The sequence below is a fragment of the Salmo salar genome, chromosome ssa01 (assembly GCF_905237065.1).
Source record: "Salmo salar chromosome ssa01, Ssal_v3.1, whole genome shotgun sequence".
Taxonomy (NCBI): Eukaryota; Metazoa; Chordata; class Actinopteri; order Salmoniformes; family Salmonidae; genus Salmo; species Salmo salar.
In genome coordinates this window covers 64,403,653-64,428,041 of record NC_059442.1, presented here as the reverse complement: position 1 = coordinate 64,428,041, position 24,389 = coordinate 64,403,653, and the positions used below count along the sequence as shown (strand labels likewise).

General features: G+C 42.1%; 1 protein-coding gene across 2 annotated transcripts in view; it reads left to right on the top strand.

Annotated features, from left to right (window-relative positions):
- LOC106607228 (E3 ubiquitin-protein ligase NEURL1) overlaps window positions 1-24,389 on the top strand; it is an 87,236-nt gene that overhangs the window by 46,025 nt on the left and 16,822 nt on the right. For both annotated transcript variants that reach the window (XM_014203982.2, XM_014204016.2), the window contains one exon: window positions 17,355-18,056. In XM_014203982.2, the coding sequence (XP_014059457.1) occupies window positions 17,355-18,056 (702 nt within the window). The remainder of the gene's footprint in view (window positions 1-17,354; window positions 18,057-24,389) is intronic.

Genomic DNA, 24,389 nt, shown 5'->3' with positions numbered 1-24,389 from the left:
GTCCCGTCAATGTGGATAGGGGGGTGCACCCTTTGCTGTTTCCTGAAGTCCACCATCTCTTTTGTTTTGTGACATTGAGTGAGAGGTTATTTTCCTGACACCACACTCCCAGGGCCCTCACCTCCTCCCTGTAGGCTGTCTCGTCATTGTTGGTAATCAAGCCTACCACTGTTGTGTCGTCTGCAAACTTGATGATTGAGTTGGAGGCGTGCATGGCCATGCAGTCGTAGGTGAACAGGGAGTACAGGAGGCAGCTGAGAACGCACCCTTGGGGGACCCCAGTGTTGAGAATCAGCGGAGTGAAGATGTTTCCTACCTTCACCACTTGGGGGCGGCCCGTCAGGAAGTCAAGGACCCAGTTGCACAAGGCGGGGTCGAGACCCAGGTCTCAAGCTTAATGATGAGTTTGGAGGGTACTATGGTGTTGAATGCTGAATTGTAGTCAATGAACAGCATTCTTACATGGGTATTCTTCTTGTCCAGATGGGATAGGGCAGTGTGATAGCGACTGCATCATCTTTGGACCTATTGGGGCGGTAAGCAAATTGGAGTGGGTCTAGGGTGATGGGTAGGGTGGAGGTGATATGATCCTTGACTAGTCTCTCAAAGCACTTCATGATGACAGAAGTGGGTGCTACGGAGCGATAGTCATTTTAGTTCAGTTACCTTAGCTTTCTTGGGTGGTTTTAATAGTCACAGTGGGTACAACATCTCCTATACTCTCAATTATAAACTCGCTCACCGAGTCAGCGTATACGTCAATGTAATTATCTGAGGCTACCCGGAACATATCCCAGTCCACTTGATCGAAGTAATCCTGAAGCGTGGAATCCGATTGGTCAGACCAGCGTTTGATACACCTAAGCACGGTCACTTCCTGTTTTAGTTTCTGCCTATATTGAGGGGAGCAACATGATGGAGTCATGGTCAGATTATCCAAAAGGAGGGCGGGGGAGGGCATTGTATGCATCGCGGAAGTTAGAGTAGCAATGGTCGAGCGTGTTACTTGCTCGTGTACCGCAATCGATATGCTGATAGAATTTAGGTAGCCTTGTTCTCAAATTAGCTTTGTTAAAATCCCCAGTGACATTAAATGCAGTCTCAGGATATATGGTTTCCAGTTTGCATGAAGTCCAATGAAGTTCCTTGATGGCCATCTGAGTATCCGCTTGCGTGGGGATATACACGGCTGTGACGATAACCAAGGAGAGTTTTCTTGGGAGAATACGGTCGGCATTTGATTGTGAGGAATTCTAGGTTAGGTGAACAAAAGGACTTGAGTTCCTGTATGTTACAATTACACCATGAGTCATTAATCATGAAACATACACCACCGCCCTTCTTCTTACCGAAGAGATGTTTATTCCTGTCGGCGCGATGCTCTATGGCTCTGGACTCCGACAGCATGTCCCCAGCTAGCCATGTTTTCTTGAAACAAAGTATGTTACAATCCTGGATATCTTTTTGGAAAGCAACTCTTGCCCTTATTTCGTCAACTTTGTGAACTAGGGACTGGACATTAGCGAGTAATATACTCGGAAGCGGTGGGTGGTGTGGGCGCATCCGAAGCCTCACCAGATGACCACTCCGGCACCCTCTCCTCCGACAGCGTTGTTTTGGGTCGGCTTCTGAAATCAGTTCAAATGCCCTGGGAGGTGCAAACAAAGGTTCCACATTGGGAAAGTCGTATTCCTGGTCGTAGTGCTGGTTGTGCTGCTAAGTTGACGTCTCTCTGATATCCAATAGTTCCTCCCGGTTGTATGTAATAACACTTTTTTTTTCTATCGGTGCCATCTTGTATCCTCTGTTTTAGTCTCATGCCAACAACTGTCAATCATTCCCTGCCATGTATCATCTCCATTACCTGAATCTATAAAGACTCTTAAACTGAACTGCATTTCTGCCTCCGCCTGCTCTTTAACTGGAGTCCTACAGTAGATGGACATCACCAAAACCCTCAATCAGTTAGTCTTGTAACTGAAGAATATTGTGACTGGCAAGGAACCACATTTTTGGCCAGTGTTTCCCTGGGCACCCTTATTAGGGGAGGACATGCTTGAAATGTATAAAAACACACCTTGTTCAGTTGAGTGTTGTACCTGGAAGGCTGTTTGTGTATATGCTGCTGGTTTATTTCTGTGAGTTACCATTTTGTGACCATGCTGTCTTGAAGAAAGGTTTGGGGTGTGGTCCATTTTGTTCTGAATGGCATGTGTTGAGTTTGACCTTCAGTGAGTTCATTCATGTGACAATATTCAAGATGCTCATTATGTAAAGCCCTCCAATAATGTCCTTCAGTTGGTTTGTTTAGAGAGGCTTTGCTTGTTTGTGGTCTAGGCAGTTAATTGGCAGAGCCCTCCAATAAGGCGACTATCATGTATTTAAAAAATATCTATTGTTTATGTAAATGCGGTGGTTAACTGTTCTTTTCTACAATCAGAAGTACAGTATTGTTTGTCACTGTTTTTGGTCATCTTGAAAACTTAGTTAGCAGAATCTTTGTGAAACACTATTTCAGAAAGCTAGCTAGTGGAAGTAACAGATCCAAGTCATTTTGGTGTACTCTTGTTAATGTGTTATTTATGTGTCAAACACGCTTTAATAAACTTTGCTTGTTCTTTATATCTTACTCTGTATTGTTTCCCTTTAATGGGCCTAGAACTTATATAACATTTAGATGTTAATTGTAATAAGCATTTTGAATTTTTGCTAAGGTGTTGTCTGTTCTCTTGCATTACTCAACTGTTGACCCAACGCAATAGGTGACCTGTCACGAACCTGTGTCTTGTGTTCTGGTTGAGTTGTTCCCCTCATTAAACAGTAACTGGTGTAGTCTGGTAGTGGACATTTTGGCGAACCCCATGTCCACAAAAACCCTACAGTAAATACTACAGTCGTCTTCATAAACACTGAATAATGTAGTATACTTTTCATGTCCGCAAAATCACTACAGTGAATAAATACTACAGTAAAGTCAGCAAAGACACTACAGTGAATACTATCGTATAGTAATACTACAGTCTTTAGAACATACACTAGAACCAAAGCAAAATATTCTCGATTCACAATGACATTTTACATTTCTATTCAGCTGTAGAAGTGCAGTGACATGAATAAGTCACATTTTGCTCACACAATATGAGTAATGTTGGCGTAATCAAATAACCTTATTTTTTTGTTGTTGTCCTCCTTGGTAATTAAATGATTAGCGTAAGGTGTGGGTCAGTATAGTGGTCTTCTTTCCAATATGGAAGGAGGTCCAAGAATCTGAAACATCTGGCTTTGGGCCAGAGAATCCAACTTGATGCCCCAATAATGATACGTACGCAGCTCCTCTTACATTTGACATCTCAAAGTCAGAGTTCATTGAAACATACACTCACCAGCCCGTTCACAAAAATGGATTGCTCCTATAGAGACAGTCACATGCCCATAGCTTGCTATATAAAGCAGGCAGACCGGCATTGAGGCATTCGGTTACTGTTTGATTGAATGTTTCAATGGGCCAAATGAGTAACCTAAGCGACTGAGTATGTATGGTATGACCGTCGATTTCAGGTGCGCCGGAACAAGTATCTCAGAAACGCCCTTCCCCATTTTCTTCCACACATCAAGTATGCAGACATTCGCGCAGTCTTGCACGACTCGGCACATTTTCTGGCTGGCGCTCGCATTGCCTCTGTTGTTGTTTTCCTTACAAATAATAACTTTGGACATGTGTGCATTCCTATCAAAGTAAGTGCCTTATTCTGTATATCGTGTTGTCGTTTCTGCTGTAGCATGAATTTTGTCTGTATGGAGCGTAATGTATTTACAGTTTTATTCACATGTTTTCAAGTACTGGTGACAAATAATGCATTCCGATTATTGCATAGATTGTAATGGACACCTATGATGTGTATAAAATACTTTTTGGAGGGTTGAACTGATTTTAAAATGAGCTAAAGCTAAGCTATTTGCCAGTTATGTTTGTTGACATTAAACAATGCATTCTGGGTGTCACGTAAATGTCTGTCAGACCAAAGATGTTATGAGGTGAAGGAATGGTTCACTCATCTTTCGGGTAAACTTCCATAAGTGAATGAAGGGAAGTGAATGATCGTAGACGACACACCCCCTTCAACATGCATTCTGCAAACAGACCAAACTCATCTTGTCTCCTCATATTTGGTTGACACGAAAACACAAACAAGGAGGCGCGCACAAATTACCCATCGTCGGATTACGTTAGATTATTTTTTAGAAAGTGTTTTAGTCAATTATTTCAATCAATGTTGAGCTCACCTGTGATATAATCAATTATAAATACTAATTGCTATTGGATAATTCATATTGTGGTTTCTGTCAGCTGAGAGTTATCTAAATATGACCACTTGTGTTAAGTCAATATTTCCTCAGTTAGTGCTAGGACTAATGTAGCTTACATTTTCCAGTTTGCATGATTGTGTATGCTGTTTCTGCTGTCTGAACATTGCATCCAAAAATAAATTTGTCACATTCTGGACATAACTTCGTAAGGACTGTGTTTGTGCAAAATGTTTTGAAAAAACAGTGTGGCTAGCTCAAATGCTGACTGTTCTGTCAATCGAAACTGGATGTTCTAAATAAGCATTCTAATCAAACCGGTTTGAGTGTAAACTGCAAGGACCACAGTAGAATGATCCCGTTTGTTGGCATGTGTGAAAAGGTTAAAAGAAATAGTAACTGAAATATGGACACTGACTGTAGGCTTATAACCTCTCACATGTAGCGTAATATATTAACTCCTGCAGAATTGTGTATTTTCTTCCAGTAAAATTATAAAACAAAAGTTAATTTTGCCTCGGGAACAGGAGTGGAGAAATAGGATTTCTTTCAGTATCTCTTAAGAAAATGTGACTGTGCATGTAATGTTGTCTTGGACACTTAAGCAAGCAGATAGTATTTCAACCACATTTTGCTTAGGACCAATCTTTCCACTATTTTGGAGTTATTCTGTTTTCTCCCCGGTCCCTAAATGAAACAACACCAGTAAATTTGTCTAACTAGATTACTGATACATTCATTCTATCGATGTAAGATATTATTCTGTTGAGCGCTACTTTATTTAGTCTTGTGCAACAAGTTATGACTGAAGAGAAGCTGCTTGTATCTAACTATAGTTGACAAACAAATGTTGGAAATTCGAAGTAGAAACTTATATAATTTAGGGGTGAAAGTAGCCAGTAGGCTAAACAGTCCAGTATGGAGTAGGCCTATCAGCAAAATGAATTATGCTTGATGGAACTGCACAGGTAGCCTACTTTTTGAAGTGATTTGACAATCGGATGAAAACCTCACACAACACCCATGATGCGTGAAATAGAGCATCCGCAGACCGCGAAAAAAACAACAGTTTACGGGATAAGATGTTTACATGCCACAGCATCCTGTCTAAGATCAGCATATCCCAGGCATCTTATCCGGGTTTCTCATAACCGGGATACAAGCTTTTTCAGGTAATTGTAAACGGGATGAGAGATTTTATATTTGACCTGTTTCAAGAAGCTAGGTGTATGTCGCACGTCACTACTTCACAGGAGAGGAATTTTATTATTATATTTTTGGGGGGGCAGAAATGCCTTCTGTAATATGAAAGTCACATGCCTTAATAACTTGTATGCCATCTGTATATAAGAAATACAACCTTCCCGCTAGCCATGATTGGCTGAGATGATTGATGGGCTGGACATGCTGAGAGATGAGTTCAGATTGGTCTGCCATGTAGCATGGTTCTGTCTATAATATGAGCTGCTCAGTATGTGTGGATAATCCTTTCTACCGCAGCTTTTTTTGAAAGATATGAAGAACTGAAAAAAGTTTTGCTACTGCTCTCAACATTGCTGCCCTGAAGTTAATTTGCGCTATCGACAAAGATCAGTGGGATAAAGTTGTGAAAGACGGTCGTACAATGCTGACTCTCTCTGACTTGTCTGAAAACTAATCTGACAATGAGGTAATCTGTGATTTTAGGTAAAAACATTTGAATTGAACCAGACATTGTAGAGTCTTCTGATGACAGTGGTGGGGAAGAAACGGTGATCAACAGTGTCATTGACAGAGTTTTGAAATCAGTGGAATGCTCGGTGAAAGCAGAGATTGCCAAATACGGAGAGAGTCCAAAAGAGAACAAAGAAGGCTGTTGTATAAAACACCTGGTTCCGGATTACATCTTCAAACCATCCCTGACAGAGGGAGAAGCATTCATCCATGTATACGGGTAAGTCTAGCTACATTTTGATGGTAGGGCATTGCGCTTGCAACACCAGGGTTGTGGGTTCGGGTTCCCACGTCGGACTAGTATGGGGGAAAATGTATGCACTCACTACTGTAAGTTGCTGACTAAAATGTAAGTTAAAGCGTACTGTTAGCTAGCTAACAATACGTGTATGAGCTGTGTAGTAATATGATTTGTATCAGAAATCTATTTGCATTGCTAGTTATAGCCTAATGTTAGCTAACATTGAACCTAATTAGTTAGCTTTAGCTACCTGCAGATTCATGCATGGTAGTATTTCTGCGTTCAAAACAACTGGGAACTCAGAAAAATACGAGGTGAAGTCATGACGTCAGTGATGATTTCAGGTCGGAAAGTCAGAGCTCTAGAAAGAGTTCTGCTGGAAGTGGTGTTGGAGGGCCAGTAGGAGACACTCTTTCCTCTGGTCTAAAAACATATTTGATTGGAGACACATAGCCCTGTGTAGGGTGCAGTCTTTCGGATGGGACGTTAAACTGAATCTGTGGTGGCAAAAAAATCCCATGGCACTTATATCGTAGGAGTAGGAGTGTTAACCCCGGTGTCCTAGCTAAATTCCCAATCTGACCCTCATACAATCATGGCCACCTAATCATCCCCAGCTTCCAATTGGCTCATTCATCCCATCTCCTGTAACTATTCCCCAGGTTGTTACTGTAATTGAGAATGTGTTCTCAGTCAACCGATCTGGTAAAATAAGGGTTAAATAAAATAAATAAATAATCTCACTCTGGACGGAGCCTAGGCCCTTGAGTCATACATACATACAGTTCATAAACACATTGTGTTTCCTTCGCATGCTCTCTTTTGCACTCTCTTTTGTACAATGAATGGGCTCTGCCTCTTATGTCAGTCAACCCCTGGCCAGTGCTCCTTTCTGCTCTTCTCACATATCCAATATGGCTAATTTTAGCCCAGGTTTAGAGGGCCAGGTTAATTTTGTTCTGCTGCCTGACCCCAAGCATGCTATGATGCAGATATTTTTGTATCAACCCAAGGTTTTTCGCTGCTAAGGCTGTCTGAGTCTGTCTCACTCAAGTTTGCAAATTTAGCTCAAGGGAGACTCGAGATGAAACGGTATGAACATTTCATGTCACTATTATCAGTATTATTGCAGTATTGTTAAAATGTGCTGGAAATGTTCAAAAAGTACTGATATACACACACTGAAATCATTTCACCAAGTTTTATATTGAAAACCAGCAAACAACAAATACAATTAGCAGCACTATCTACTTTTTGTGTGCATAAATATTAAAATAACATTAACATTAAAGATGGCACCATGTGGCCATGAGAGGTAAAAGTTTCCCTAGTGCGGGTTTTAATGAATACAACCTTAAGTAAGCAAATCAAATGTGCATATAAAAGCAACACAAGTAAGCAATGTGCATGTAAGAACAATACAACCATATGTAAACAAATCCAATGTGCAGGTGTTGACATTAAAATAACACAAAATATGTAAACAAATCAAATGAACAGCACTGATTGTATGTCCGTTCTCTCCTTCATAAAGAAATAAGGTGCTGCTGGCCTAACATCCTGTATGTTTGCGTCTTTGTTCACCTGAGATTGAAATGTAAAAATGTCAGCATATTTACTTTGTCCAGTTTAAGTAGTGATCTGCGAGGGGAGACAGACAGCCTTAGCAGCGAATCTGACCCTCTGAACACTCTCTGATGGCACGCTGGTTGCTGGGATGCACAAAAGCTTCCTGGCAACCCTGGCAAGGTGAGGCAGTTCTGATGCATGGCCCCTCCACCACACCAGTGGATCCTCTTCTGCTGGAATTGGTGGCAGAGGCATTCCACTCTGTCTTTTGGGGTGGTCGGAATCTGACCCTCTTTACCTCAACAAGGCAGCAGAGATGTGATCTTTCTCAGCAACCCAGCCAGGCCTTTCCCCTCCGATGCCGCTGTGGGGGTTTTGGTGGTGGAGGTGCCTCTGGTGCTTTGTGTATCTTCCCTGATTTGTGCAGCTGCCAGCTTCAAGGCTTCCTGGACACAGCTGTCAGTGTCAACTTTTGCAGCCTTAGGCTCATCTAAAAAGCTCCTTTTTGAAGCGGGGGTCAATGAAACAAGCCATGTGCATGACTCTCTTTGCCTTCTCTGTGTATCTGTTGTGAAGGTCTTCTCTCATTACCCTTTTCATCTCCTTGGTCAGGGATGGCTTTGTATCCTTTTCTACCAGAACATCACGGGTGATGTGGTCCAGGACAGGCTTGATGGCTGACAGTGTCACTTGTGTGTCTGAAGCAAGTGCATCTGTAAACTTGCTCAGAGGTTCAAGGAGCTGGCACAGTTGCGCCATGACACTTATGTCGGCATCATATGCCATGTTCCTCTTTCCCCAGCCAGTGTCGGACAGACTGGCTGCTGTTGGCTGAGGAAACGCTCAAGCATCCCATCGGGTCAGCACATCATGGATCAGAGCCTTCTGTGACATGTTGAGGGCAGCTTTCTGTTCTCTCAGTTCTCTCCTTCTCTTCCAGCTCTGTGAGAAGCCTTGGACCAGATGACGGCAGGCGTTGACTGCTATGTCAACTCTCTGAATTTTCAGGGCCTTTGAGATGGCCAGGTTCAAAATATAGCCAAAGCACCCAAGTCACAAATCTGGGAACTCTTCAAAAGCCTTGATCATGTTTGTTGCGTTGTCTGTGGTTATGCAGACCAAGTCTTTCTTTTTGATCCCCCACTCTTCCAGCATATTATCAAAAAACTCTGTTGTGAGCCGAGTTATCTTCTGTGAAGAACTGTTTCCAGGCAGTTTGAATCCAGTTGCCAGCCTGGGGTGAGGTAATGGATGGTGAAGCTGATGTAGGGTTGACCACCCCTGCTTTCACTGGTCCAGAGGTCAGTAGTTGCAGCAAACCACCTTGAGCCAAACTTTTTCCAACATCAGCTTTAACCTGGTTGTAGAGGTTTGGGATTTGTCTTGGAAAAGAATGTTCATGATGGCACTTTGTAGTGAGGCACGGCAGCCTCAGAAAGCCAGGCCTCTGAACAATTTGAAATGGCATCATGTCATTTGCAATGTAATATGAAAGGGCTGCAGTGAGGTCTTGAGCATTTTTTGAAGTGGGTGCATAAGCAGCCTGCCTTTTTTAAATGCTTGCTCGAGTGTCACAACTGTAGATGAGGAGGGACCCGTAGCATCACTGGGTTTGCCTGCTGCACGCCCACTCTCTAAACAAGGGATTTGCAAATGTATTATTATTATTGGTGTTATAAGTATTATTCACACACACAGTCTATCTTCTGTGTTGCATTTGAGTATATGCAATGATCCCATGCACAATTTACATAAATACAAATTAGTCTTAAGAAGGCAGTGATAGTAATTGCAATGAGCCCAACAATTGACATAAATGTAGGAGAGAATTGTATAGGACTATAGTGTTTCTCCTGTTGGAACACTTTTACAACCAAGTCGACCACTGACGGATTTTAAATTAACAAAATATGTTGGTTGGTTGACTAAACTACATAACATGTTATCGTGTGCAATGGATGAATAGTCTGCAGACGCATACAGCAGCAGAGCAACGTGTAGTGTTTTTACAACAGTAGGTAACACTGAAAGCTTCAGTTTACATTATTGACAAGCTATTAGCAAGTTAGACAGACAAACCATGACATTTTCCCCCATTCCGAAGTCCCCACATCATGCATTGAGCTAAAAGTGAACTTACCTTGCATTCGCAATAAAGTACTGGGTGGTGGTCACGAAGATGACTCGAGATTTGAAGTGTTGCCCCCTTTTGCAACAATTTTTTGTTGCATGTTCTGCAGACACGGTGACCATCTTCAATTTTAAGTTTCCCTCAGCACTCTTGTAAAATCCAAAATAAGACCACACTTCAGATGTGGTCCTCAAACGAAGGCTGAAAAATCCCCCGAGCGCTGTCACTGCCCTCCGCCATGTTGTCACACAAAATAAAACCCACGTTGCATGCTGCGCCTTCGTCAGACTGTTGCTAACTTTGGTTGATGCTGGTCAGTATTTACCGTGAGTTTGTCAAACCACGGAAATAAAACACGGTTTTAATGATAATTACAATTTGAAACGGTAATACTAACCGTTGGAAATTTTCCCGTGGAACGGTAACCATTTCATCCCTAAGGGAGACTATGTATTGGTGTTAAGCACAGCCAAAGGAAAGGGGATATTGTTGGTGCTTCAGAATGTCTGTCCCTTCAGTTGCAGCATTGGCTATCTCTATACCACCCAAACACATCCCACATAAACATATGCTTACTACTATAGAATTCTGTAGTTAACAGTAGTATACTATAGAATCATATACTCTATACTGTAGTATCCCTCGATCGTGTAGTGCTTCCTATAGACGTTTGTGGAATACTGTAAAATACTGTACTACACACTAGTCATGTAATTCTTACTTTAGAATGTTGTAGTATACTGGACTATACAGTATATTGTATCCCTCGAACGTGTAGTGCTAACTATACACTTTTGTAGTATACTGTGTAGAATATTATACTACACGCTGTACTATCCCATGATTACATTGTGCTTACTTTAGGATTTTAAGATTGATTTGACTGCTAGCTTTATTTATGCTGATTTGAAAGTGCTGTCCTGGGGGAGCTCATGCTGGGGATTCCCTCTGAGTTTCCCCCTGGATCGTGTAGTCCTTAATATAGAATGTTGTAGAATATTATACTCCACACTGTAATATCCCTTGATTGATTGACTGTTTAAAAAGAATACAACCACACATGTGAATACAATTCATTTAGAAATGTGTCAAGAATAATACAAAGTTAATGTATTTCCTTTGTGGTCTTAGTTCAAACATGTTACCCATTTACAGCTAACACACATGAAACAATACTATTATATACCACAGTATTCACTAGTGTTTTTTGCAGACTTTGTAGTGTACTAGTGTTTACTTTAGTGTTTTTACAGAAATTACTAGTATATGATAGTATTCACTAGTGTATTGCAGATATTACTGTAGTATACTTGTAACGTCCGTTGTTGGAATGAGACCAAGGCGCAGCGTGGGTTGGGTTCATCATATTTTAATATAAATGGTGAACCAGCAAAAAACAAAACAAGAAGCAACATAATGAACAAACCGTTTCGCAGGCTTCTCACAGCAATGCAAAAACAACTTCCCACACCAGACAGGTGGAAAAAGGGCTACCTAAGTATGGCTTCCAATCAGCGACAACGATGTACAGCTGTCCCTGATTGAGAGCCATACCAGGCCCAAACACAGAAATACAAAACATTGATAGGGAACATAGAATGCCCACCCCAACTCACGCCCTGAGACATAAAAAGAGACATAAAAAGGAACACTAAGGTCAGGGCGTGACAATACTTCAGTATCCACTGTAGTGTTTTGTGGACATGACTAGTATACTGTAGTATATTGTAGTAACACCTGCCAACTAGGTTTAGCTAAAATGTCTCAACTACCAGACGACCCCAGTTACTGTTTAATGAGGGGAACACCTCAACCAGACACAGGTTCATGACAGACCAACTATGGAGTTGGGTCAACAGTTCTGAGAAATGCTACGACCAGACAACACCTTAGAAAAAATATAAAATATTTATTAGAGTTGTAATATCTTAACATTAGACACATGCTAGCGAGGTCCATTAAAGGGAAACCAGCTTGTGTCAATGGAAACAACTGGAGGTAAAGTCACACCGACAAAAAATTGCAAAATCTAGTGTTCAATAAAAATTTAGTGTTTCCATTGCGCATTAAGAAATTGGTGACCGCCTATATGCCTGTCCACATATTTCATGTAGACCGCGAAAGCCAGCATGGATAGAATGCAATTGACTAATATTTGCCATATTCTAACAATTCTCATGTGCCACTGCATCGCCACGGTCTGTGCCATGGTGAAACTTGTGTTCCTGTAGATCTGAAGTAATCGGATGGTGAAACTTGCCAGCCAACTTGAAAAGCAAAACGAAGCAATTTGGGCATTGAAAGTCAGAGCAATCGTTGCCCTGCAAAGAAACACTTCTTTTTTGATTTTATTGGTTTTGCAGGCAGTTGGCATTTAGAATAGCGCTTATAGTTATGTGATTAGCCTACATCACGTGCCCCGCATAATTTCATAAGTATTTGGAAATCATTTATTTGAAAAACAAATCCTTCTGCCATTTTTCGCAATACATTTTGACAAAATCCATCGCTGTCCAATGGATAATAATGTTTTTGAGCTTTTAAAATATCCCCTATATCTGCAGTTTCCATTACATATGTTGCACATTTTTTTGTTGTTGCGACATTGCTTTTGTGGAATCACCCTGGATCAATGGAAACCTGCCTACTGATGGTCGAACAACACATCCCATTCAGAACAATTGACCACACCGAAACATTATTTCAAGACAGCACGGTGACCAGAAGTGGTTGCTTACAGAAATAAGCCAACAGCAACGGCGCCGTACAGCCTATATACACACACAAAGGACCTTCCAGGTACAAAGCTCACACCTGAACATGACCGAGGGGTGCTTTTATACATTTCATGCATGTCCTCCCCAAATAAGCGTGTCCAGAGAAACACTGACCAAAACATTGGTTCCTAGCTTGTCACAATATTCTTAAATTACAAGATTGTAACTGATTGAGGTGAGGGTTATGGTGATGCCCATCTACTATGGAACTCCAGTTAAAGAGCAGGCGGAAGCAGAAATGCAGTTCAGTTAAGTCTTTATAGATGCAGGGAATGATTGACAGTTGGTTGGCTTTCTATGGAGTATGGTTGATCTAAAAGGAAAGAAAGGTGGGAATAACAGGCAATAACAGCAATGAACATATATAATTAAACGACTGTTACAATAAATAATCAATGACAATATGCAATAAGCATATAACTTGGCAAAGCTATGCATAAATATAGCAGCAGATAATGAATGGCCAGAAAGGGGTGCAATATCATGTGGCATGGTAGGCCTAAGCTATAGCAGGCTAATTTATCAATCGTTACATAGCATAGTATGGCAAGCAAACAATATAAAGCTAACAAAAGTAACAAACAGTCATAAAGCAGGCCTAGTTAGCGTAACAAAGGCAAAGCACAAAAAGTGCAACACTTATTAACATGTTCAATTAACACAACACGTACCAAAGAGAACAGCCCAGGAGACTCAATGTCTGTTTGAATAAGCCGTTTAGAATTTCGATATCAACAATATACAAAACAATGTCGAGAGAATGCTCTTCTTATCCTCTTTGATAAGCTAAAAGGCTTGTACTCACATTTCAATGACTCATACTGGTTGTTGTTTGTGAGTAGTTTGTCGTGCTGAACTATTCAACTCTGTCCGGGTGAAGAACCTGCATTGAAAGGAGTCACCCTCGAACCTGTCCGTATAAATACCTTGCCATAGAGTTATATAGAGGGTACACCTGCCATAATCACCCTCCACCACATTCACGTCACCTACTGTAGCAGGGAAATCTGTATAAAGCTTAGTCTTTTTGGGTATTACGCTACAAGCTTGGCACACCTGTATTTGGGAAGTTTATCCCATTCTTCTCTGCAGATCCTCTCAAGCTCTGTCAGGTTGGATGGAAGCGTTGCTGCACAGCTATTTTTAGGTCTCTCCAGAGATATTATATCGGGTTCAAGTCCGGGCTCTGGCTGGGCCACTCAGACATTCAGAGACTTGTCCTGAAGTCACTCTTGCGTCGTTTTGGCTGTGTACTTAGGGTTGTTGTCCTGTTGGAAGGTGAACCTTTGCCTCAGTCTGAGGTCCTGAGCGCTCTGGAGTAGGTTTTCATCAAGGATCTCTCTTTCTCTTTGCTCCGTTCATCTTTCCTTCGATCCCGACTAGTTTCCCAGTCCCTGCCACTGAAAAACATTCCCACAGCATGATGCTGCCACCACCATGCTTCACCGTAGGGAGGGTGCCAGGTTTCCTCCATACATGACACTTGTTATTCAGGCCAAAAATGGTCTGAGAGTCCTTTAGGTTCCTTTTGGCAAACCCCAAGCGGGCTGTCATGTACCTTTTACTGAGGAGTGGCTCCGTCTGTCCAATTTACCATAAAGGCCTGATTGGTGGAGTGCTGCATAGATGGTTGTCCTTCGGGAAGGTTCTCCCATCTCCGCAGAGGTACTCTGGAGCTCTGTCAGAGTGACCATCAGGTTCTTGGTCACCTCCCTGACTAAGGCCCTTTTCCCCTGATTGCCCAGTTTGGCCGGGCGGCCAGCTCTAGGAAGAGTCTTCGTGGTTCCAAACTTCTTCCATTTTAGAAAGATGGAGGCCACTGTGTTCTTGGACCTTCAATGCTGCAGAAATGTTTTGGTACCCTTCCCCACATCTGTAACTTGACATAATCCTGTCTCGGAGCTCTATGGAAGATTCCTTCGACCTCAATGGCTTGGTTTTTGCCCTGACATGCACTGTCAACTGTTGGACCTTATATAGACAGGTGTGTGCCTTTCCAAATCATGTCCAATCAATTGAATTTACCACAGGTGGACTCCAATCAACTTAAGTAAATACATTTCTACAAAAGCTTTTGCTTTGTCATTATGGGGTATTGTGTGTAGAGGGATTAAAAAAATATATACAATTTAGAATAAGGCTGTAACGTGACAAAATGTGGACTAAGTCAAGGGGTCTGAATACTTTCAGAATGCACTGTATATCATCAGACAACCAATAATACATACCCATATAGTGGCATGTGCTACAATACTCAGACAATCATAAATACTTATGACTTGAAGTCACATATATGATCAAAGAGGGTCATTTCAAATACAATGTCCTTTCCAAATTTAACACAGAAACTTGCACATGTAGGTGCATTTATGTGACAGTATGTTTCATAAGTTAGTAAAGTGGATCTTGAAAACCATCAGAAGTACAGTATTTGTCAGTGTTTTGGGGCATCTTGTGAACTTGGTCAGCTGAATCTCTGTGAAACCACAATTTTTTCAGAAAGCTATCTTGTGGAAGTAACAGATCTAAGAGGTAATTTTGTTCTCTTAATGTGTTTTCCATATCAAGCAAGCAAATATAATCCTCAAAGCTTTAATGAACTTTGCTTATTCTTTATCTCTGCTTCTGTACTGTTTCCCTTTGGGCCTAGAACCTGTGTATAACATTCAAAATTACAATTGGATTTTTTTTTTTTAATCGTAAGATGTTGTCTGGTCTGTTGTATTGCTCAAACTGTTGACCCAACACAATCGGTGGCCTGTCATGAACCTGTTGTGATTAAGGTGTTCTCCTCATTAAACAGTAGGCGTAGTCTGGTAGTTGTCCCATTTTGGCTAACCCTAGTCGGCAGGTGTTACTACTGTCATGTCTGCAAAAACACTGCCGTAAATACTACAATATTCACTACTGTTTTTGCGGACTTCAGCCCTTAGCACTACAGTAAATTCTACAAAAACACGACAGTGAATGCTTTAGTATTTAGACCACACTATAATATAGTATTTTTATATGGGATAGTTCAAATGGCTACAGAGGACATACTGTACTTAAAGTCAATGTTAATGTGACTTATGTAAAGTCGGGTTATGTGTATACACGTCCTGGCACGTGCATAAACACACTCAGTGGCCAGTTTATAAGGTACAGCAGCCCGTTCGCGCCTACAGACAGAGTCGCGTGACCATGGCTTGCCATATAAAGCAGGCATCAAGGCATGCAGTTACTGTTCGATTGAATGTAAGAATGGGCAAAGTGAATGACCTAATCCACTTTGAGCGTGGTATGATCGTTAGTGCCAGTTGTGCCGGTTCCTGTATCTCAAATGCCCGGCCTCCTGGGCTTTTCATGCACGACAGTGTCTAGGGTTTACTGAGAATGGTGCAACAAACAAAAACCATCCAGTGGGCGAAAACAGTTTGTTGATGTGGTCGAAGGATAACGAAGCAGTATAACAGTGGTGTGCGGAACGACATTTTGGAACGCACAACTAGTCAGTCCTTCTCACGGATGAGCTATTGCAGCAGATGACCACACCGGGTTCCACTCCTATCAGCTAAAAACAAGAATTGGCTCCAATGGGCACATGATCAACAACACTGGACAATTAAGGAGTGGAAAAACATGATCTAATCCATCGAATCCCGGTTCCTGTTGCGCCATGCTGATGGCAGAGTCAGGATTTGGCGTAAGCAGCATGAGACCATAAACACATCCTGCCTGGTGGTAACGGTACAGGCTGATGGTGTAATGGTGTGGGGAATGTTTTCCTGGCTTACAATAGGTCCCTTGATACCAATTGAGCAATGTGCCCATGCCCCCAAAGAATTCAGGCTGTTCTGGAGGCAAAGGAGGGTCTGACTATGTACTAGATGAGTGTACCTAATAAACTTGCCCCTGAGTGTATAGTTTTTTTTAATCATGTTTATGCATGTTGCTTAACTTGTAGTGGTATGAGAAGATACTGTACTAACCCAAAGACTTGCACGTTAAAGCATTTTAGTTCCCATACTTAATTCTGGGTGCACTAACATTCCATGAGAACTGTTTGAGGCTGATAAATGCTTTCAACAGAATGGTGAGCTATATGGAGTCTGAAAGCCGAGTTAATGTTATCTGTGTAGTGTGTGGAACAGCTGGAATGTTTGGTCTCTGATATTGTGTAGAACTGTCCCGTCCAGGGCACAGCTGAGCTTTTTGGTCTTTGTAGTGGGGACAAGTGAACTGCTCATTCAGTCAATGTTATGTAACGCTATTATGTCTATTTAATTCTGATATGAACATTACCCCCCAGCAATGTCCCTTCCCACTTTAACGCTTCTATTTCTAAACACATAAACATGCACATTTAGCTATTTGTGCATTTGTGACTATGTTTCATAACAGTGAGTAAAGTAGATCTTGAATGCATAAGAAAGACAACTGAAAAGCTTTAGGCAAACAGCTCATAATACTTATATTCCAATGTAAAAAAAAAGACACTTCAGTGAACGAATTTGTGCATTGTACTAACATAGAATTTTTTTTTGCACACCTTTGACCATTTGATTCATGGACTTTATAAGAAAAGTGTTAATCAGATGATTAACCATTCTGCTTTTGTGTCTCTCTGTCCCTACAGACAGTGAAATGGTGCCTCTCGACTGCTTGCGTCCTCACTCCTTCACCACGGCCCACCGGGCGTCCTTATGGCGGGACCCAGATGACCCTCGCCTTTCTATCAGACTGTGTGACCTTCGCCACCAGCAGCAGGAGGAAGAGGAGCGCCTGCACCCCCTTAGCTCCACCTCCTGTTCCATCCCCCAGAACTCCCTTAACTCCCAGCAGTGCTCCCTGCTCCCCTCGCTCCTTGACAGCGATCTCCACTTCCACCCACTGCGAGGTGCCAACGTCAAAGCCCTCGATGAGAACACGGTGACCCGGGGTGTGGAGCACCGCAGCGGTGACGAGAGGACCTTGGTGTTCACCAGCCGGCCACTGTGTTGTGGAGAGATTGTGTTTGTGAAAGTGACCAAGGCTGGTGGCACTCGTCTCGGGTCACTCTCCTACGGCGTGACAGCGTGCGACCCGGCCGGGCTTCGGCCCAATGACCTGCCATACAGCCCGGAGTCTCTGGTCGATCGCAAGGAATTCTGGGCGGTGTGTCGGGTAGGGACGCCCCTGCATAACAGTGATATCCTGGGTTTCGTGGTGAACGTGGAGGGGGAGGTATTTCTGAGCCTCAATGGAATCAACGCGGGGATGCAGGTGTGTGTGGACAACTCCAGACCTCTATGGATGTTCTTTGGTCTGCATGGAGACGTTACACAACTCAGGATCCTAGGTGAGTTCATTGGAGGGTTTGTGACACTGAACGGTTTTGTAAAATTGTTATAATACAATACATAATTCTGTTAAACTCATGTCAGAGTAAAGGGATTATGACAAGTGCATCAAGTGAAATTCCAGTATAAACTAAGGCTTCATTATGGGTTAATACAATGCTAATCTGTTTTCATAAAGTCAATCTCATGTAATTGACTCTAGCAAATACATCATATTAATCTTTGTTGTTTATCTGAAAATGGTGACTTTTCAGATAAAGTATTTTTTCCCCCATTTAAGAAACAACTTCCGTGTCTGATCCTTGAATGACCTGTGGAGGATAGATTCCTACATACCAAAGTCATTAAATTATAGGAACGACGAAAGTTTAGATTTTGATTGGCCAATGCATTTTAAAAGGGAATTTTTTCCCCCTCTTTTCTCGTTCAATACACCATATTCCAGAATGTCATTTTGGACCACCACTGAGAACTCCATTCCCATTTTGTCACCAGATGGCGCCGAGATCGATCAGCTAGTTTTCTTGCAAAAAAAGGGGGTTGCATTTATTTGCATTATCCAATAAGCACTTTTTGAAATGGCCTCTGAGAAATTTCACAAAGTTGTCAACAGTGACACTCAAATCACAGAGAACGATTAATTATGACCACTTCTATTTGAATATTCAAGGAAGTTGTTGATTTAATTTAAAAAAACTATTTTCGCTATCATTTATAGCAAACAATGAAGGAACGCTAAATAATTACATGGGGAATAAAACAGACAGAATTAGAATTACAGATCCTAGTCTCATTCATAGTGAGAAATGCAGCATGTCCTCATTGGGGATCTATCTGTTCTAGGTACTGAGCTGTGATCCAAAACTTCAACATATCCACACTCTTGTATCTTAGCAACAATAGCTAGCTACACATATTTTTTGCTAGCTAGTTAATGTTATATCCCGAGAACATTAACGCTCAATATATTTGTTCTAAGCCATATTCAAAATTGAATTCAAGCAAGACAGCCTTTATTGAAATTGTATCTGTTTCGTTAGTTCACATTTTAACGTTAGATAGGCTCCCGGGTTCTCTGCATTGCATTAGTTGAAACCAAGACTGTTCTCAGGGTAGGCCTGGTTGTAGCTAGATATGTTCGAGTTACGTCGGGAACAATTGTAGCATTTTAGGTAACCCTAACCCTTTTCTTAACTCCTAACCTTCCATGTTAACTTAAGCAGTAGCTTAGGATAATTATCTTAACCTGTGCTACGAAAAGTTACTTCTGCTAGTCAAAACTGGTAAACCTGCCCTGAGAAGTCTTGCTTTCCACTAATGCGATACAGTCCTGGGTTCACGTCTTGTCCGAGCAGCCCAGCTATAGAACAAGTTGGCTAGCTTGCTCGCTTACTCGTTTTACCTTGACAACATTGACCCTCAGCATACACTAGATTAGTGCTGGAGAAAACATACAAGACTAACTCTCCAAAAGAGCCCTGTATCAGATCATGCTGGATCTTAAGTCAAGTCTGTTGATTACATCTCGATCTGGTCATCCTCTTCGTGGTACTCCAGCCCTTAAGGGCCTGATTGGTGTTACACTTTTTCCCCAGCACCAGCTAATATTAAATTTCATTCTGAGGACCAGCTTTGCACATCTCTATGATAAGACTGTCACCATGATCACCTGAAAAACATAAATAGTGTCACAATTACTTTGTTTGCGAACTGTAGCAACACTGAAACTTCTTAGCTATGCAGTGCTGTCATATCTAACCTACATTCTTGTGGTTGGCAAAGAAAGCAAACGTGTACACGTAACACACATATATTGAGGTATAGTCAATGTGTTCACGGAGTTGGATTATGTCTACATACAGTAGTCAGCGAGAGGTGAGGTGGGGAATCCAATCGGTCTGGATAGAACGGCACTTCTTAATCCTAGTCCTGGGGACCCAAAGGGGTACACATTAGCAATGGCTGAACGTCTTTACTTGAATGCTATGGTTGGTTGCGGCTGTAAGTTTGGCTTTTGCAAATTTCAAAATACAATCACGTGAAAAATGTAGTTTGGAAAGCAAATGCTGTCCTTACTAAATGTGTAATATTAACATTTGATGAATAAAATATTTAATCAGCCTTCCTCAAATGAAGGGGATGATGACACAATCTTTGTGAGAGGAAGGGTAGCTGATTTAATTGGTCTTCAAATCTTGGCTCAGTCATTTAATTCAGGGTAAGTGGAGTTAGCCTTGAGTTAGCCTGTCCAAGAGCAGGTTAGTTCTGAAGGATTTGTTGCCAAAGAAATGTACCTGGCTAAACGGTGAGCTACTTTCATTGTACTGGTTATCCCAAGTTGAACTCAGAGCTGATCAGACTATCGGGCTCAGGACGAAACCCTCTCTCAGACCTGCCAACCTTGTCCAACTTTTTAGAGTACCAGACGCGCGCGGCAAATTGGAGATTCAACTCGCGTCGAAATTGGGGTTCCCCCCGCACGTTCATGTGCGTGCTGTTTGTGAGTCTATAGCAGCATTGCCTCTATAGCTAATACCGGACACACATTCATTCTTCATCTCGCAGTCTTCTAAAATCCCGACTCAATTTAATGCCAAGATGTTTATTTATTTTGTATTATACTTTTGTAATGCTTTTTGTGACGTGGATCATAATTAATCTATCAGGTTGCTTGATCCTCGTAATGTTCCGTGGAAAATATAACTAATGGGACGCAGAATTAAATGTATATCATACTCGCACATATGCGACCAGTTATTTTTCGTATTTGCATTTAATTTCTTTCACTAGCAAATGCGAGTGAACTGCAGGTACTTTAGAGCCCACTGAATGTCCATCTTATGTTCACTAACGTTAGCTTGAAACAATTAGTGTTTACCTTTCCACAACACAGAGTCGAAAAGGGATTTGTCCATGTGTTTACGTACAGCTGACAGTCGGCAAACTCAGCATCACAACAAACAGGAGGAGGGGCAGACACGGGGCAGCTACGTCGAATTATGATGTATTAATCTCCATGTCCGTTGACACAAACTCCGTACATGTCTGTGTGTTGCAGCTCGAGAATCGGGATGTTAAATTTGCTCAGTGGATTTATTTTTGATTTTAAAAAATCAGGCCCTATTTATTTCTGTGTACTATAACTCAGATCTTGTACCTGCGTACATGGACAGAGAATTGCGTAGTTATTACGCAAAATGCGTGCATGTTGGCAGGTCTGCTCTCTGTTGCCGTCTTCTCTGTCCCACCGCTACAGCACTGTGCTCCCAGTCACCTCAACAAGCTTATTGCTGTGTCATTCATTCACACACATACAGACACAGAGGAGACATAACACTATCTACAAACAATTAACAAACCAATCAGTAATTAGGACTTGATGATTCATCATAATGAGATGGTGAGTACTGAATGACTCTTAAGTCCTTCAGGCCTTTGCGGACTGCATGATTTGGCCAGGATGATAAGTGTTTATTTATTTATTTTTTATTTATTTTATTTCACCTTTATTTAACCAGGTAGGCAAGTTGAGAACAAGTTCTCATTTATAATTGCGACCTGGCCAAGATAAAGCAAAGCAGTTTGACAACATACAACAACACAGAGTTACACATGGAGTAAAACAAACATACAGACAATAATACAGTAGAAAAATAAGTCTATATACAATGTGAGCAAATGTGGTGAGATAAGGGAGGTAAAGGCAAAAAGGCCATGGTGGCAAAGTAAATACAATATAGCAAGTAAACACTGGAATGGTAGATTTGTAGTAGAAGAAAGTGCAAAGTAGAAATAGAAATAATGGGGTGCAAAGGAGCTAAATAAATAAATACAGTAGGGGAAGTGGTAGTTGTTTGGGCTAAATTATAGATGGGCTATGGACAGGTGCAGTGATCTGTGAGCTGCTCTGACAGCTGGTGCATAAAGCTAGTGAGTGAGATAAGTGTTTCCAGTTTCAGAGATTTTTGTAGTTCGTTCCAGTCATTGGCAGCAGAGAACTGGAAGGAGAGACGGCCAAAGGAGGAATTGGCTTTGGGGGTGACCAGAGAGATATACCTGCTGGAGCGCGTGCTACAGGTGGGTGCTGCTATGGTGACCAGTGAGCGGAGATAAGGGGGGACTTTACCTAGCAGGGTCTTGTAGATGACCTGGAGCCAGTGGGTTTGGCGACGAGTATAAAGCGAGGGCCAGCCAACGAGAGCGTACAGGTCGCAGTGATGGGAAGTATATGGGGCTTTGGTGACAAGACGGATGGCACTGTGATAGACTGCATCCAGTTTGTTGAGTAGGGTATTGGAGGCTATTTTGTAAATGACATCGCCGAAGTCGAGGATCGGTAGGATGGTCAGTTTTACGAGGGTATGTTTGGCATGAGTGAAGGATGCTTTGTTACGAAATAGGAAGCCAATTCTAGATTTAACTTTGGATTGGAGATGTTTGATGTGAGTCTGGAAGGAGAGTTTACAGTCTAACCAGACACTTAGGTATTTGTAGTTGTCCACATATTCTAAGTCAGAACCGTCCAGAGTAGTGATGCTGGATAGGCGGGCAGGTGCAGGCAGCGATCGGTTGAAGAGCATGCATTTAGTTTTACTTGTATTTAAGAGCAGTTGGAGGCCACGGAAGGAGAGTTGTATGGCATTGAAGCTCATTTGGAGGGTTGTTAACACAGTGTCCAAAGAAGGGCCAGAAGTATACAGAATGGTGTCATCTGCGTAGAGGTGGATCAGAGACTCACCAGCAGCAAGAGCGACATCATTGATGTATACAGAGAAAAGAGTCGGCCCAAGAATTGAACCCTGTGGCACCCCCATAGAGACTGCCAGAGGTCCAGACAACAGGCCCTCCGATTTGACACAATGAACTCTATCAGAGAAGTTGTTGGTGAACCAGGCGAGGCAATCATTTGAGAAACCAAGGCTATTGAGTCTGCCGATGAGGATGTGGTGATTGACAAAGTCGAAAGCTTTGGCCAGGTCAATGAATACGGCAGCACAGTATTGTTTCTTATCGATGACGGTTACGATATTCTTTAGGACCTTGAGCGTGGCTGAGGTGCACCCATGACCAGCTCTGAAACCAGATTACATAGCGGAGAAGGTGCGGTGGGATTCGAAATGGTCGGTAATCTGTTTGTTGACTTGGCTTTCGAAGTCCTTAGAAAGGCAGTGTACGATAGATATAGGTCTGTAGCAGTTTGGGTCAAGATTGTCCCCTCCTTTGAAGAGGGGGATGACAGCAGCTGCTTTCCAGTCTTTGGGAATCTCAGACGACACGAAAGAGAGGTTGAACAGGCTAGTAATAGGGGTTGCAACAATTTCGGCAGATCATTTTAGAAAGAAAGGGTCCTGATTGTCTAGCCCGGCTGATTTGTAGGGGTCCAGATTTTGCAGCTCTTTCAGAACATCAGCTGAATGGATTTGGGAGAAGGAGAAATGGGGAAGGCTTGGGCGAGTAGCTGTGGGGGGTGCAGTGCTGTTGACTGCGGTAGGGGTAGCCAGGAGGAAAGCATGGCCAGCCGTAGAAAAATGCTTATTGAAATTCTCAATTATAGTGGGTTTATCGGTGGTGATAGAGTTTCATATCCTCAGTGCAGTGGGCAGCTGGGAGGAGGTGGTGTTATTCTCCATGGACTTTACAGTGTCACAGAACTTTTTTGAATTTGTGTTGCAGGAAGCAAATTTCTGCTTGAAAAAGCTAGCCTTGGCTTTTCTAACTGCCTGTGTATATTGGTTTCTAACTTCCCTGAAAAGTTGCATATCACGGGTGCTGTTCGATGCTAATGCAGAATGCCACAATATGTTTTTGTGTTGGTTAACCTGATAGGGCTAGGGGGCAGTATTGACACGGCCGGATAAAAAAACGTACCCGATTTAATCTGGTTACTACTCCTGCCCAATAACTAGAATATGCATATAATTATTGGCTTTGCATAGAAAACACCCTAAAGTTTCTAAAACTGTTTGAATGGTGTCTGTGAGTATAACAGAACTCAAATGGCAGGCCAAAACCTGAGAAGATTCCATGCAGGAAGTGGCCTGTCTGACAAGTTGTGTTTCATCTGGGCTCTTTTTATTGAAGACTGAGGATCTTTGCTCTAACGTGACACTTCCTACGGCTCCCATAGGCTCTCAGAGCCCGGGAAAAAGCTGAACGATATCGAGGCAGCCTCTGGCTGAAACACATTATCGCTTTTGGCAAGTGGCCGATCAGAGTACTATGGGCTTAGGCGCGTGCCCGAGTCGACCGAATGCTTTATTTTCTTTCGTCTGTTTACCTAAACGCAGATTCCCGGTCGGAATATTATCGCTTTTTTATAAGAAAAATGGCAT